Source organism: Solenopsis invicta, chromosome 9 (assembly GCF_016802725.1).
Source record: "Solenopsis invicta isolate M01_SB chromosome 9, UNIL_Sinv_3.0, whole genome shotgun sequence".
In the NCBI taxonomy this organism is placed as follows: Eukaryota; Metazoa; Arthropoda; class Insecta; order Hymenoptera; family Formicidae; genus Solenopsis; species Solenopsis invicta.
Window position 1 is genome coordinate 4,624,381 of NC_052672.1, and position 16,286 is coordinate 4,640,666.

A 16,286-nucleotide genomic window follows, 5' to 3' on the forward strand; every position below is an offset into this window, starting at 1 on the left:
TTGTTTAAAAATTCATAATTTTATTGCTGATAGCGGTAATGTAATTTTTTTTAATTTTCACGGAAAATTTTCTACTTTAAGAGAAAAATATGAATAATGCAAAGTTTTTCTTCAGTGTTTATTTAATAATAATCGTTTTAACAATTTTGTAAACAATCGGGAAGAGAATTGAAAAATCTGACAAAATTGTTTTTATATACTTTAAATTTTCCTACAATTTTTTAGGATTTTTTTGATCTGTCCCTGATTGTTGAAAAAATTGTTAAAAAATGTATTGTAAACTAAACATTGAAAAAAAAAATTTTACAATATTGACATTTTTTTCGTAAAGTATAACATTTTCCGTGGAAAAAAAAAAAAATTGAGCTAACATTATCAGCAATAAAGTTATAAATTTTTAAACAAAATGATAGTCAAATTTTTAATTGTTTATATCTCAATTAATTTTGTAATTAAAAAAAATCCTTTGACACAAAATTACAAAATAAGAGATGACTAATTGGTTTCACGCAGAATAGCCAATGTACATTACACGAATCTTGATGACAGTCTGTCAACAGGACTGTATTGAGAATAATCTTTTACACATTTAATTTAATTTTGCTACGTATAACCACACACGCATTTAGCTCTGCAGAAAGTGCAACTAGGATATATTTATATATGTATGTATGTACATAAACTTACCACTATTACGTATCCATATATTATGCCTAGCATCTGTCGGTAGTGGAAATCTATATATACATATATTTGTCATGAGGCACACGTCCATTTACACAATCTTTATACATGCACTTTTTATAAAAGTTTTTAGACGTGCATGTATTGTTCAAATCATTGTTATTTGCCATTGTTTAACTTACTATTATTTAATTATACTATAAATCTAATATTCACTGCGCGAAAGTTTATGAATAGAAGTAAATAAATACAAATATTGATAATACAGATCTTGCAAATTTACTATATCTACGTGAAGATATGCTAAGATGCATATATCTGCGATTGCAATTGATTTGTTTTGAACGTCTTCAAAACAAAACAAACTCTTTTTTGCAGCCGCGAGTCCTGTCGGTTGCTATTTCCCCCCGCTCCCAACCATCAATTGTTATTTTTAATACGTTTATTGCCACACTTGGTTATTGTAATTCGTCACGTCGAGCAGAAATTGACAACGGTGCTTAAAAATGTAAGTAAAAACATGTTTTATCTTTTTATAACATCTCGAACAATATGCATAATAAAAAGCGTATTTGTTTGGAATATATAAATACTTGCATCCGTCCCGCTGAATTACGGATTAGAATCGATCTCTTTTCAAACAAAACACCGAATATAACGTCAAAATGATATGAAAGTGAATCGTAATTGTTCGAAAAATGATTTTCAATGATCATTTTGCGGTCACTTTGACATCATTTTAACGTTGTGATGACTGTTAGTTCGATTATCTGTATCTATCTTAACGCGAATAATTCAAAAGTTTGAATATATGCATCAAATACATAGAGCACATATTGTCCTTGTAGTTTATTAGACGTTAAACAAGGATAAATAATGCATACTCTATATACTCTATGCATTTGAGGTGTACATTCGAACTTCTAGAATATTTGCATTAAGATACCCTATAAGCGCGTAATATTATTTGATATTAAATAATATTCTTGGTATATCCTTAGAATATTAAATGAATAATATAAGAATATACCAATAATATTAAATAATATTAAATAATCTTCCTGGAATATGATTAGATTGTTATATGAATATTATATGTCCACTTCATATAATATTAAATAAATAACATTATTTAATGTTATTAAAATATTATTTGAGAAAAAAAATATTTTATAATGATATTCTGAATATTTAAAAGGTAATATTATTTAATATTATTAATAATATTTAAATATTATCTAACATTATAATGATATTCTCAATATTAAAAAGTATCATTATTTAATATTATTTAATATTATAATGATATTCTGAAAATTAAAGAGTAATATTATTTAACATTATTTAATATTATAACAATTAAGTTATGTGATAGGTAATCGCTACTCTGTATGAAGAATATATAAACAAATGGAAAAAATTATAAATTTCATTACTTTCATCAAATAAAATCTTTATTCATAATTTCGTATACTTTTAATTCGTTGAATAACAATTCTAATCTTTTTATAAAAAAAAAAACAATTTTTTGAGAAACGGTATTTATAATTTAGATTATACAACTAAAGTATATCTCAATAAACAAAAATTAAAAAAAAATTATTAGACAACAAAGATATATATTAATAAACAGAAATTATAAACAAAAAAGGAAACGTATATGCATGACTTCTTTTTTTTTTTCATAAAATTTTAAATTAAATGCTATAGAAAAATAATCATTCTTGTCTCTTGTTTTTTAGTCGATCCGTTGCGTGAGCTAACCAAATTTTAATAGGTGCGCTTACATCCCCCTTAGTGACATCCTTGAACTTGCTTCTTACAACACCTAAAATTATCATAGAACGTAACTATATAGAACGAAAAAATAAATTAAAACTTTGATAATGTAAATATATTTTGTTGTTAAAATGTAATGAAATTCAAAGAAAAAATAAAGTATATAAAATTTTGTGTCATGCAAAAAATAAAGTTTGAACGTGTCATTATTAACAATTTTATAATATATTTCAAGAAATGTTTACTCCTTTAAATCTCAAAAAGCAGTATTAACATTTACATAAAAAATAGAATTTTTATTTTACTCATATGGAAAATAATTATAAAAATTAAAAAATGGCATTATCAAATATTTTGTAATATGTTAACAACTCTACTTTTATATAAATAAACGATGTTAAAATTTCAAATTTAAGTAAATTATAAGTCTATTCTTACCATATATTATTTTCCATAAAAGCAATGTTTCAAATCTCTGTTCGTTTTCTTTTTGTCCAGTCCAACTGAATTTTGTAGCTACTTCATTTGTAAACAATGTTGTCATAATTCTCGTAACGATTTTTTTCATAGTACTTTGTGAGTTGAAATAAAGTGCCGATTTCTGTAAAAAAAATAAATTTTGATAACGGATATTTACAATGATATACCAATTACATTTCCAAAAAAAGTGGAAATACTGTAAAACTTAAAAAAATGTCCAAATTTTTCTAAATAAGTAAAAAATATACAAGTATTATTGGATAATACGTTTATCTATACTTACAACTTGGTTTTTAAATGTCTCATCATGTTTTAATTGCTGTTCAATATCTCTTACGTCATCGAGACTTTTCATGGGGAATTTTTCATCCAAGATTTTGTTGTCAGTATCATAAATCTGATATTCCAATTGTTGAGAAGAATTGTGCAGTTTCTTTAACAAACACTCGCAACTCTTTACGCGATTAGTAATATCTATCAAACTACTAATCATGAATTTTTTGAATTTTTTTTTCTGTTTCTGGAAAAAAGTTAATATTTGAAAAAATTTTTAATTACTTATGAAAACAAAATTTTAAGTTATATAATAAGATTTGTTATACAATAATATTCCAAACATGAAATTTTTACCCGTAGCTTTTTTATTTCTGTTATATGCCAAACTTTTACCCGTAGCTTCTTGACTTTTGTTACATGCCAAATTTTTTACAACAGAGTTATTACTTGTATTTTTCCGATGATTTGAATTGTTTGATTTGTGATACTCATCAATGTCTTCTTCAATCTCACTATTGGAATCTAATTTATTTGTGTCAATGTAATCCATATTTAAACTGGACACAGATGTAATTTTTGAAGTTGGTGGTTCTGGATACGTCAATTGTGAAGGTTTATTTTTTTTTGGCAATTTTGCAGCAACAGAAGCATCTTCATTATCAGAAGCATTATCTTCAGATTCAGAAGTAGTTAAAGTTTTCTTACAGCGTAATTTTCTTTTACGTTTATTTTCTTCTTCATCTGAAGCAGTATTAATGTCGGATATTTTCTCTGCTAATTTTTCCTTTTCTCGAGCTCTTGTATAAGTTTCTTTTTACCAAAAAAAAATTATTTATTGTTATAATTATTTACAAATAAATAAAGTAGCGTCAAGTAATTATATATAATCATATATGAAATATAATCACTTACGAAAAGCATTTTATGTAAGTTACGTATTATAATTTTATATACAGGGTGTCCCAGACCAATGTATAAAGATTACTACGATGAGGTAGAAGGGATCGAGATAAATCAAAAAGTCTAATAACAGTTTGCGATATTTGTAATAATTTTCGTGTAATAAAATATTAAAGTCAGCCGAATAAGAGCGCGCGGAGAGGCAAATGGTTGGTCGCCTGAGCCGTAAGGCCGCCCGGTTCGACGCGATGCGGTGCCAAGCTATCCTTTCCCTCGCCGCGCACCACTTACCGTCGCCTACAATCGGACCACAGTGGGCGGTCCTACGGCTCAGACGAGCGACCGCTTGTCTCTCCGCGCGCTCTTATTTGGCTGACCTTAATATTTTATTACTCAAAAATTATTGCAAATATCGCAAAATGGTATTAGACTTTTTCATTTATCTCGATCCCTTCTACCTCATCGTGATAATCTTTATACATTGGTCTGGGACACCCTGTATAATGTTTCTGATAAGTAATATAATTATAATAATTATATACAATTATATACAATTATGTACCGTAATTATGTATGGTCGTATATTATCTATAATTCTTATATAATGGTATATAAATGATCCTATATGATTATATATAAATTTGTTTTCCCGGGATTTTATTTAATTGTAACATTAAAAATTAATATATTCTAATGATGTTCTGCAAAATTAGATTTTTTTACTCAAATAATAAATATTAATTGTTCAATATTAAAGCTCTATTATTTTAATATTACTGCTTAAGTACAAAATTAAATATAACTACAAGAGTTTACTAGATTATTTTTTGACAATTATAAAGAGTGATATTTTAGAAATAATATTTATATAAATCAATGATTCAGCATAGAATATGCATGATTAAAATTAAGAATTAAACCAATAATTAAATTCACGTTAAATTAAATTAATTTTACGGCCGAAATTATTGCAAGTCTAAATAAAGGTATACATAATTTAAGAATAGATAATGGGTAAATACAAACCTGCTGTTCCATATCTACATTCTATCTCGTATTTTTCCCATTCTAAGTTTACTTCGGCACAAGATTTAATTAAATTCATACGTTGTGCTGTATTTATATCAGATGGCCAATATGTATATTTCTTGTCATTTGTTAACCATTGTTTCGGTACTGTAACTAAGCCATCCTTCAGTAAAACTATGTAAAATTTGTCATTTTTCTGTACTTTTTTTGGAAACAAATGGTAAAAATGTACGCACATGCTAACATTTTGCTTCTTAGGTTATTTTATGCAATGTGGTACTTACCTATGACACTCATAATGCTAATTAATTATAAATACGTGGAAACGTATTTCTAGACTTTTCCTTTGTCGAACGGAATTTCACTGTGTACTACTAATGGCTCTGGCAGACCAGCGCGATTTGCGACACGCGACGTGCGATTATCCAATAGGCGTACGTTTTTTCAAAAAATTGTAAACGCCTATTGGATAATCGCGCGTCGCGTGTCGCAAATCGCGCTGGTCTGCCAGAGCCATAAGTAGCCTATGCTGAACAACGTGTGTGCTGAGCAGCCAATGTAGTGTTGCCTTTACCAGCCATGCGCCGGCTGCGCTGTCCATGGAGGGGAGTTAGCAGTAATGCCGTTGAGGCGCCAATTTGCAGCCATCGAGTACAGAAGGAACAGCACCCGCAGCATTCTCTCTCTACCAGCGGGTGCAGTTTCTTCTGCACTCGGTGGTTCAAATTGGCGCCTCAACGATATCACTGGGAGCTAGTCCCCTCCATGGACAGCGCGGCCAGCGCATGGCTGGTAAAGGCAACACTACACTTGGCTGCTTAGCACACACGTTGTTCAGCACAGTTCAGCATAAGCTAGTTATAGCGTTTTTCACTGGGCGACACCGAGTGCGCACTGGAAACTCGCCGAGTTCAGGCGACACTGCCCGAGTGCACTGACAGTGCGAGTTTCTTGCACTCTCAGCTAAACACGTCCATTATTTTCCGTGCAGTTTTATGGCGCATTATATTCGATACCTTTTGAACATTAGCATCACAAAAATTTGTAATTTAATATGGAAGGATCGATTAGTTTGTGTATTTCTTTTAGAATAAATACTGAAATATTAACTTTAACCCTTGAGCCGCTTGAAACGGACTTATATAATAAATTAAAGAGTAAGTATGTACTTATGATCTTGGTTTTTGAGGTTATTCAATGCACATGTTAGAAAAGAAATTGATAAATTTCTATAAAATTAATTAATAAAAATAATAATAAAATTAATAAAATAATAAAATTAATTGGTAAGTACCACAGACTCCATTAGATTAAAAATAATTAATAATAATAATGTAATATAATAATAATAGTAATAGTAATAGTAGTAATAGTAATAATAGTAATAATAATAATATAATTAATAATACAATTATTAATAATATAATTATTTGTATTAGAGAATAAAACGTAGGAAATACGAATCAAACGCAGTAGTTGGTGCGTCAATATAATAATACATATATTTCGCTATTAATACATAAACGTGAATACAAATAACGGACGCGTTTCAACTTTCCTTGAAGTCATTCTCAACGATAATTTTCAATTAACAAAATCATATATGTTAATTGTTAATTTAAAATTATTGTTGAGAATGACTTCAAAGAAAGTCGAAACGCGTCCGTTATTTGTATTCACATTTATGTACTGATAGCTAAATATATTTACTATTTATATTATTGACGCACCAACTACCGCATTTGACTCGCATTTCCTACGTTTTATTCTCTAATTTTAATACTACCAAGTCTATCTTAAATATTTTAATAATTATTTGTAGTATTGATACTATATATTTATACAATATATATTATTGCTTCACGTGTAATACAATATAATCTGCAGAAACAATGAAAACAGATGTACTTACATCTTTATCCGTTAAGTTATGCACCACCTGAACAAAATTTTTGATTTTCGGAATTTTCCGTGGATTTTTTAATACTTCTTCTTCATCACTGCTAGATGATGATGAAGAAAGCAAATCTAGTAATGCAATTGCTAATCGTGCGTCCCGCGCAGCCATGTTGCACTGAACTGGCACCGTCTCTGGGAGCTCGTGCCGAAATCTTGCACGAAAGGGCAAAAATTCGGCACTAGCCTTCCCAGTGAAACAGCGCGCACCGGTTTCATGCGCACCGAAACGTTCAGTGAAACACGTTGCCCGTAGCGAGTGCGCACTCAGTGCGCACCAATTCTCCCAGTGAAAAACGCTATTAGTAGTATGTACACAGTGAAATTCCGTTCGACAAAGGAAAAATCTAGAAATACGGTGCCACGTATTTATAATATCTAATGCCACGTGGTCACATGTTCTGCAGCGTAGGCTAATTAGTAGTACATTAATAGTAATTAAGTACTGTAATGTAATCAATTAGCATTATGAATGTCGTATTGGTAAGTACTACATTGTATGAAATAGTCCAATAAGCAAAATGTTAGCAGCATGCGCACATATTTTTATCATCTTTTTTAGAAAAAGAAAAAAGCGACATATTTTACATAATTTTATTGAACAATGACTTGATTATAGTACCGAAACAATGGTTAACTGATGACAAGGAGTATACATTTTGGCCATCCGTTGTAAATACAGTACAAAGTATCAATTTAATTAAAAGATTTTGAAAGCAAAATTAATTCAAATCAATTTGCATTATAAGTGTCGTAAGTATAAGTACTATAGTACATATAGGTATAATTGTAATATAATAATTATAATATAATAATTATTTATGACATGTAAAATGGATAATCGCACTAGCGTTTATCCATTATTCTCGTTTTCATAACAAAATCATAACATAATCTCAAAAATGTAGATTTTAGTTGAAATAAATAAAATAGCATATTAAAATAATGAAAACTTCGTAGTTTCAAATTTAAATAATTATAATGCCAAGCAAAACTTTGTCCCTTTGAGAGTATATTTCTTTCTTTCTAATAATAAGACAAATATTGATATTTGTTGATGTTGTTGATATTTTGTTTATCACATTGTTTTTAAAACATATAAATGTAAATGATAAATTTTTTATCCGATTATTTAAATTTGCGGACAGCGCGGCGTAAGTATTTAAATTTGCAACCACAAAGTTTCAATTTTTTTGATATTAAATTTACTATTTTATTTATTTTAAGTAAAACTTACATTTTGGAAATTACATTATGATTTTGTCTTTACAATGAAATCTTACTCTCTTAACATTTTAATTTAATATTAGATAAAAATGTAACAGGATAACGTTTTGTCAATTGAGTATATATTGCCGGATAACTTGTATGATGTCGAAACGTTTTAAAAAACACATTTCGGAATTGAGTAATCGTCAGTTCCGCCGTCGCATAACAAGTGAAACGGAAAAAGTGATGAGATGTATTTTCGAGAACATAAAAGATAATGATGATTATGATGATAGAGATGAAGAAACAAGAAAAGGTATAATTTTTGCAATATTATTTTATTGTAAAATTATTTGTATTATGTATGAAACAATTTATTTCATCCTATGGAAGTGTTATTTTAAAAAGAAAATTATATTAAAATTATTTGTATTAACAAGCAATTAAAACATTTTTATTTTGTAATAAAAGTAACACAATTATTAATAACGTTTTCTGCAATTATTTAACACAGAATAAAAATTTATACAATTTAATGGTATTTTTATACATTTATAATTATTGTATCAGAAAATACTGATTTTAAATGTTATAAATATGCAGATAATATATAAAATATTTTAATTTCTTATTACATAAATATTATAGGCATCTTAAATATTCCGGGAAGTTCATGAAGTTTACTTCAATATTAAAAATATTTTAGTGAAAATATTTATATATCATGTAATATATATTATTTTAGCACAATATATTTCAAATAAGAAGTATAACATAGAAAAGCAATATTAATTTAAGTGTTTTATTTTAAAATATTTATAAAAAATATTTTTATGATATTAAATATGTTTTGAAATATTCTCACAATATCTTGTATAATATTATATTTTTGTAATATTGCTTAAATGTTGTATTACATTTTGCAATATTATGCACTATTATGGATGCTAAAGAATTTATTAATTGTAATCCATTATTATATTTTTTTCAGAATTGCTCGATTTGTACGAAGAACAATGTACTGTTACGACTGAATCATTACATAGACCAGGCTCTTCTAAACAAGATCCATTTGATAGATTTTTACAGTATCAGAATCAATGTGAAAATAAATTCGAAGAAATAGTAGATATATTTGATGAAGAAAATTGTCATATTGATATAAATTGTCTAGATTCGGATGATAATCCAATTGATTCAGATATTGAATGCTTTAATAATACAGATGATACAACAGTAGTGACACCATATCTTCCTGAATACGAAAATGTGATGAGTGAAACGGAGTGTTCTACAAAAGAGCATAAAAATAAAGAGATCGAGAATACAAAAGAATTTTTAAGAAATTGGAAACTTAGGAATAATATTTGTCATACAGCTGTGACTGAGTTGTTACATCATTTCAAATTGCACTCTTGTTTTCAAACTTTACCAATACAATCAAAGACATTGATGAATACTCCTCGCAATAAAGTAAATATCATATCCATGGTACCAGGTAGATATATACACATAGGTTTACAAAAAGGAATTACAGAAACAATTTTAAATACAAACAAAGAATTATTTCTCAGTGGAATAGAAATATCAATTTTCATAGATGGTATTCCGTTATTCAAATCAAGTGCATCATTGTGGCCTATTGTAGGTTCTGTAAAAAATACTAGTGATATTTTTCTTATTGGAGCTTATTACGGTTCTGAAAAGCCATATGATAGTAATCTTTATTTAAGTGCTACTATAAATGATATTAAAGATGTATGTCAAAATGGTATAACAATTGAAGGATTACATTATAACTGTCGAATTGTTTCTGTTATAGCTGATGCACCAGCAAAATCATATATTTTAAATGTCAAAGGTCACTGCGGATATTATAGTTGTACTAAATGCCATGTAAAAGGCAAATATGCTCATAGGCGCGTTTATATGTTAAATAATCATGAACAATTGCGAAATGATTTTGAATTTAAAAATAAAACCGATCCTAATTATCATTTAGGGCATAGTATTTTGACAGACATTCCGGATTTTGATATTGTTAATCAAATTCTTTTGGAATACATGCACTTAATATGCCTCGGTGTTATGCGTAAACTCTTATATTTATGGTTAAGTAAATCAAAACAACCATATTCTTTAAATGCTCAAAGTATACAACGTTTATCCGTTTTGTTTGAAAACATTGCATCGTTTGTTCCTAACGAATTTTCACGTAAACCTCGATCGTTACAATTAGTTAAATATTTTAAAGCAACCGAATACAGATTATTGCTTTTATATACCGGTCCTGTTGTTTTAAAAAACATTTTAGATTAAAATTTGTTTAACCATTTCTTGGTTTTACACGTATCTGTACGAATTCTGTGTAGTAATGATTATAGTCAGTACATCGAATATGCAGGTCAACTGTTAGAAAAATTTGTGGATGCAATGCCACATTTGTATCATGAATCTTTTGTATCGCATAATGTGCATGGATTGATACACGTTATACAAGATGTAAAAACATTTGGACCATTAGACAATTACAGTGCATTTAAATATGAAAATTTTTTACAGCATCTAAAACGAGTAGTCAAAAAGTATGCGCAACCTTTAGAACAATTGTATAATCGGTACCATGAAATTAAATCTAACGTGAAAAGGACTGATTATCGTACAACTAAACTTGTAGTCAGCGAATCGCAAAATACTTATTGTATTTTGCCCAATGGAAAAAGAGCACCTTTATATACAGAAGCTATTTCAATTAATTATCGTTTTCGAGTAAATACTATCAATGATAATTGTTGTATATTGACAAATGGAGACATTGTACAAATAACAAAATTTTCTTACGACTTTGAGAAGGAAGAATGAATCATTTGTGGGAAAAGATACGAGCGAAAAGATAATTTATTTACAATCCCATGTGAATCTTCTTTACTCCAAATTTATGTGGTTTCTCAGCTTTCGCAAGAAAAATGTGGCCATTGAACAAAATTAAAAATAAAATGTTCGTATTACCGTATAAAAACAAATTCATTGTATTACCATTGCTGCATAACGAACATAATACAGAGAAATTTATTTTGTAATATGTATGTTGTAATAGGTATATAATATGTATAAAATTTGTACATTTGTATTAAAATAAAAATATTGGAATATATATTTTATGGCATATTATTTATTGTAATAAAAAATTTTGATTAAACAATTTATTAAATAAAAATATTTTAAATATAGATTGATTTTCATTAAAAAAATAAAATCTGATATCCCAGGAATGTTATATGAACGTCAATTTTGGACCAGAATAATATTCTAAGAACATTTTTTTAATATTTCGCGGATATTAAAATAATATTCCACGGATATTAAAATAATATTTCACGGATGTTAAAGTAATATTCTACGGATATTAAAATAATATTTCGCGGATATTAAAATAATATTCCGCAGATATTAAAATAATATTCCATGGACATTAAAATAATATTTGTAAAATATTATATGAAGTGGACATATAACATCCACAGAATAGTCCCAAGATATTAAAAAATATTATATCATATTCTCGGAATATTACAATAATATTATTTTAATTTTTAATAATATTCATATAATATTCCAGGAATATTATGCGCTTATAGGGTAGATCCAGATTATCAAGCTAAGAGATTGATCATATCCCAGATAGCACAAAATATTTATAAAATATTTACTAAATATTTATAATATTTATTTTAATATCTTATAAACATTTATCAAAACATTTAATAAATGTTTTTATTGCCGTAGATTGGACTGATCATAAATATTTATCATAAATGTTTCAAAAATATTTATGATTTATGATAATTATTTTGAAAATGTTCGAAATATCATAAATATAAATATTATATTACACCACATAATCCCAATGAGTAAAACAATATTTCTATATTTTAAAAAACAATTTTCGCAAAAATTCCATTCTTAGGAATTTTTTTCGGAAATTCCGAAGCGGTTACCCATCCAAGTCGCAACCAATATTTTAGAAAATATTTTAACAATATTTTTGATAAAGATTTTTATAATCTTTTTCCGTCATATATATAAAATATTTATAAAATATTTCTATAATATTTATAAAAAATATTTATGATAAATATTTATTAATATTTATCATAAATATTGTGTGCTATCTGGGATATAACCTTTTCATAGTGTCGTTATGATTTATGATATTGTTGCGCAAGTTTTTAAAAAATGCCAAATTAAAATTAATCAACATTATCGTTTAAAATTATAATACAGGTCAGAACATAAGAAAGAGGAGAAAAAGAAAAAGAAGGAGTTAAAGAAGATGGACGTCGACAAAGAAGAAAGTTTAAACGAAGCCACCTTGTTGGCTGATGATGAGGAAGAGAAGGAGGAGGAAGAGGAGGAAAAGGAGCAGACGGAAGAGAAAAGAAGAACAAAGAGAGGAGGGAAAAATTTAAAAGAAAGGAACAAAATGTAAGATATATGTTATTCATTTTTTAAGTGCATGTTATATTTTATTTAATTACTTTTTTACGATTTATATATTATAATATTATTTATTTTATTTTAGATTTGGAAAAAAAGAGGAAATTTGGTTCGAGGCAAAAGAGGCGGAAGAGTCGGAATAGTCGAAAGAGGCGAAAGAGACGGAAGAGGTGATTGGAGAGGAAGAGGCGGTTGGAGAGGAAAAGGCGGTTGGAGAGGAAGGAACGGAAACGCGAATGGAGAGGGTGGAGAAAAGGGCAAGAGTGGAGAAATGAAAAGCAAGAGAAATTGGAGAAATTTAAGTGGGGTGTCAAAAACTTTTAATTTTTATTTTTAATATTTTACCTTATTTGTAACGCAATAAAATTTTAATAAATAAAAATCAAATAAAATATATTGTTTACTTCTTAATACATTTCCTCGTGTATGAATAGAAAAACATTTTCTTAAATTTAAAGCGGCGTCTACAATGGGGTCGTAAAATCGCAAGAGTGGTCGTAAATCCAAATAAAGTTTCTGTTAATACGCGATATACCATGTTCTATTGTAATTGGTCAACCGTAATTACGGTTGTCGCTGGAATTGGAATTGAATCAACTCCAAGCGACTACAATTACGACCAAAAATACAGAAATTTACGATTAGTCCCGTGACTCTACGACCCCACTGTAGACGCTTCTTAAGAGGATGCTATAGTGACGGGAATTACCGACACATTACAGTGTTCATTAATTTTCGAATTGACTCTACAGATCACAAAATCCTTTTACAGAATAAAAGTACGCACCAAAACAAAGTGCGGGCTGGTAAATTTTACGAGAAAATCAAACAAAAAGTTAAAAATTTATTTATTTTTGGCTCGTGGATCTGTCAACCGAGGTTAACTTTTGTCATTTACTAACGTAGCTCGCATGTATGAAATGAGACCAGACCGCACTTTAGAAAATTCTGACGAACAACACTGTGTGTCATTCCAGTCAAAAGCCTAACAAAAAAGTTTAACATGTAAACAGTTGTACGTGTACAAATTTCGCTTAGCGCACGTAAACAATGGCAAACAGAGTAGTGACTGTAGTTGATAGGTCTTTTCGTAGATGGCGAAATAATTGAAAAACAAAGACAGATCTGTGCGTTGGACAAAGAGCGATAGCTTGGTCTCCCTCAAAAATAATCTGCAATGCCGAGGAAGTTCTTCGGTCACTATAGCATCCTCTTAAGTAGTCCCGTTGTGGATGCAGCACGCTGACACACGATTTATCGGTAACAAAATGGATGTGCTACATCTTAGCACGGACACGCATAACGTCAAATGATTTATCGACGGGAAAATGGATGTTAGCAAAGACAACAACCCACATCCACCTTCACGAGGCACTGTTTTTAACGGCGAGTCGCAAATGGATGTGACATGTAGTTCCCATTCCGGCCTAAATGGATGTGCGTCGCTAGTGTACGGGAGTTTTCAAGCGTTACTGGAAAAAGGCCGCCGTGGCCGCTCTCAGGTTCCTCTCTGTCGAAACGATGGTTCCTCTCTGTCGTTTCGATGTCAGAAATGCAAGTCAAAAATTTTCAAAATTTTTATTAATTTTGATGAATAATTAATAAAATTAATAATTAATTAATAATTTTTATTTTTTATTTTTGTTTTTATTTTTTTAAATTTTAAATTTTGTTTTGGTTTTTTATTGCCACTACTTTATTAAAAAATTATGATATTGCAATGTTTCCGGAATATTACTGGCATATGCTATGCGATGTTAAAGGCATATTGTTAATTTATGTTTTTACAATGTCTCTATAATATTGCATTGTAATCTGCAACATTACAACACTGCTGCAATTTTCTTTTTTTAATATTCTTTTTTTTATAGTTTATAAACGTATGTAATAATTTTGGTATACAAAAAAGATAAAACTAGAAAAATCAGTTGAAAAGAAAGACATCATTAACTCTATTGCTGATAAAAATTTTTCTGAGATATACTTTTTATACAAATTATAGAACATTTTTCAAAAATATTAAGTAATTAAGTTTTTTCTTTAAATTTTTCATGTATGCATAAGTTCTGAAATATTCTAATATTCTATAAAAAAACTAAGAAATTTTCTAAAAACTATAAAATATTACAGAAATTTTGAAAAATTCTGGAAATGACTAAAAAATATCTAAAAATTTTGAAAATTATATTTAAAAATCTGAGACAAATTTATATACTCTGAAAACTTTTCTTTAAATTTTCCTGATTTTCTGTATAACATATTTTTTAGAATAGTTCTCAGATTTTTTAATGTAAACTTTAGAATATGTAAAAATACACATATATATAAAAAATTTAGAAAAAAAAAATATATTTTTCAATATTTCTAAAGTGTTTCAATTTATATAAAAATTCTGAAAAAATTTTAAATAACTAATAAAATTATTGTTTAAATCGATGTCGAATGATTCTATAAATTATTACATGCAAATATCATTTTACTTTTCTTTCATGTAATAAATAATAAAAATAAACAATGAAAAAGTAGAAATGTAAGTAGAAATGCAATTAGTTAATTTTTTTTTTGCATCATCGCATTGTCGAATCGATCTTTCATTTTCACAGACATGATTTAATTGCTGATTAAATTAATTGCAGTCCCGACAATGGCTTTGTTTACACCGAATACTTGATACGCGTAATATTTAGTAACTTTTTATTCATTATCTTAATTTTGATAATAAATTTAATGAATAGTATATTAAGCTGGTACAATATGAATCAAGATAATTAATTAAATATAGATATCACGTATACATTTACACGTATTGTCGAAATTAAGACAATTTAATAGAAAGTTACTTGTTAGTATGCGTGTCAAGTGTTCGGTGTAAACTAGGTCTGTATCATTTGGTACGCGTATCAGTTTGGTACGATACTCTTGCTTGATACGTTCGTACCAATTTGATCCGGCAGCGTTTACATCGTGAGTACTAAAAATTTAGTACAAATTTGATACGAATATAGTGCTTAATACGCGTATCAAGTGCACGATGTAAACTAGGCCAATGTCGCAACACAAACGAGTTGAGTAACGCGCGTAGTAATGCACGCACGCGATTACATAAGCAGTCAGAGGCGCCTCTCATCTATATCGCGCTGAATTTAAACTTCAACATCTACGTCGTGTTTAAATTAACATCAAGTAAAGTTAATTAATTAAGACTGACATTCGTGATATCGAAAATTAATTCTTTTGTACTTAAATAGTCAATACAATTTCTATAATCACAGGTTGTAATGCCGATGACAAATGTGTCGTTAAATTACATGTTTGTAAGAAAAAGTTCTCAACAAGTGAACAAAAAAGAACAAGAAAGTGAACAAAAAAGATAAATAAGAAAAAAATAAATAAAAGTGTAGTACAGACTTATATGGTTACAGATATAGGTCTATATATAAAGAGTTTAATTCAGATTATAAACGGATTACAGACTC

The 16,286-nt window shown here is 28.2% G+C and overlaps 2 protein-coding genes across 5 annotated transcripts; one reads left to right on the plus strand and one right to left on the minus strand.

Annotated features, from left to right (window-relative positions):
• Positions 1-3,030: 3,030 nt before the first annotated feature.
• On the minus strand, positions 3,031-5,582 carry LOC120358671 (myb-like protein U). 2 transcript variants are annotated; one of them, XM_039453635.1, is made up of 5 exons: positions 5,433-5,582; positions 5,146-5,355; positions 3,574-3,810; positions 3,227-3,463; positions 3,031-3,064 (listed from the first exon to the last, which is right to left on the minus strand). In XM_039453635.1, the coding sequence occupies exons 1-4, from the start codon at positions 5,443-5,445 to the stop codon at positions 3,429-3,431; spliced, it is 495 nt and encodes a 164-aa protein (XP_039309569.1). In that variant the 5' UTR covers positions 5,446-5,582; the 3' UTR covers positions 3,031-3,064; positions 3,227-3,428. The 2 variants fall into 2 exon arrangements, with proteins under 2 accessions (XP_039309569.1, XP_039309568.1); XM_039453634.1 differs by having other exon boundaries at positions 3,574-4,029.
• A 1,421-nt stretch (positions 5,583-7,003) lies between these two features.
• Positions 7,004-11,205, plus strand: LOC120358636. 3 transcript variants are annotated; one of them, XM_039453434.1, is made up of 4 exons: positions 7,005-7,587; positions 7,667-7,857; positions 8,430-8,629; positions 9,305-11,205. In XM_039453434.1, exons 3-4 carry the CDS (start codon positions 8,473-8,475, stop codon positions 10,630-10,632), a joined length of 1,485 nt encoding a protein of 494 aa, XP_039309368.1. In that variant the 5' UTR covers positions 7,005-7,587; positions 7,667-7,857; positions 8,430-8,472; the 3' UTR covers positions 10,633-11,205. The 3 variants fall into 3 exon arrangements, with proteins under 3 accessions (XP_039309371.1, XP_039309368.1, XP_039309370.1); XM_039453436.1 differs by having other exon boundaries at positions 7,005-7,512; XM_039453437.1 differs by having other exon boundaries at positions 7,004-7,857; positions 8,415-8,629.
• The last annotated feature ends 5,081 nt before the right edge of the window (positions 11,206-16,286 follow it).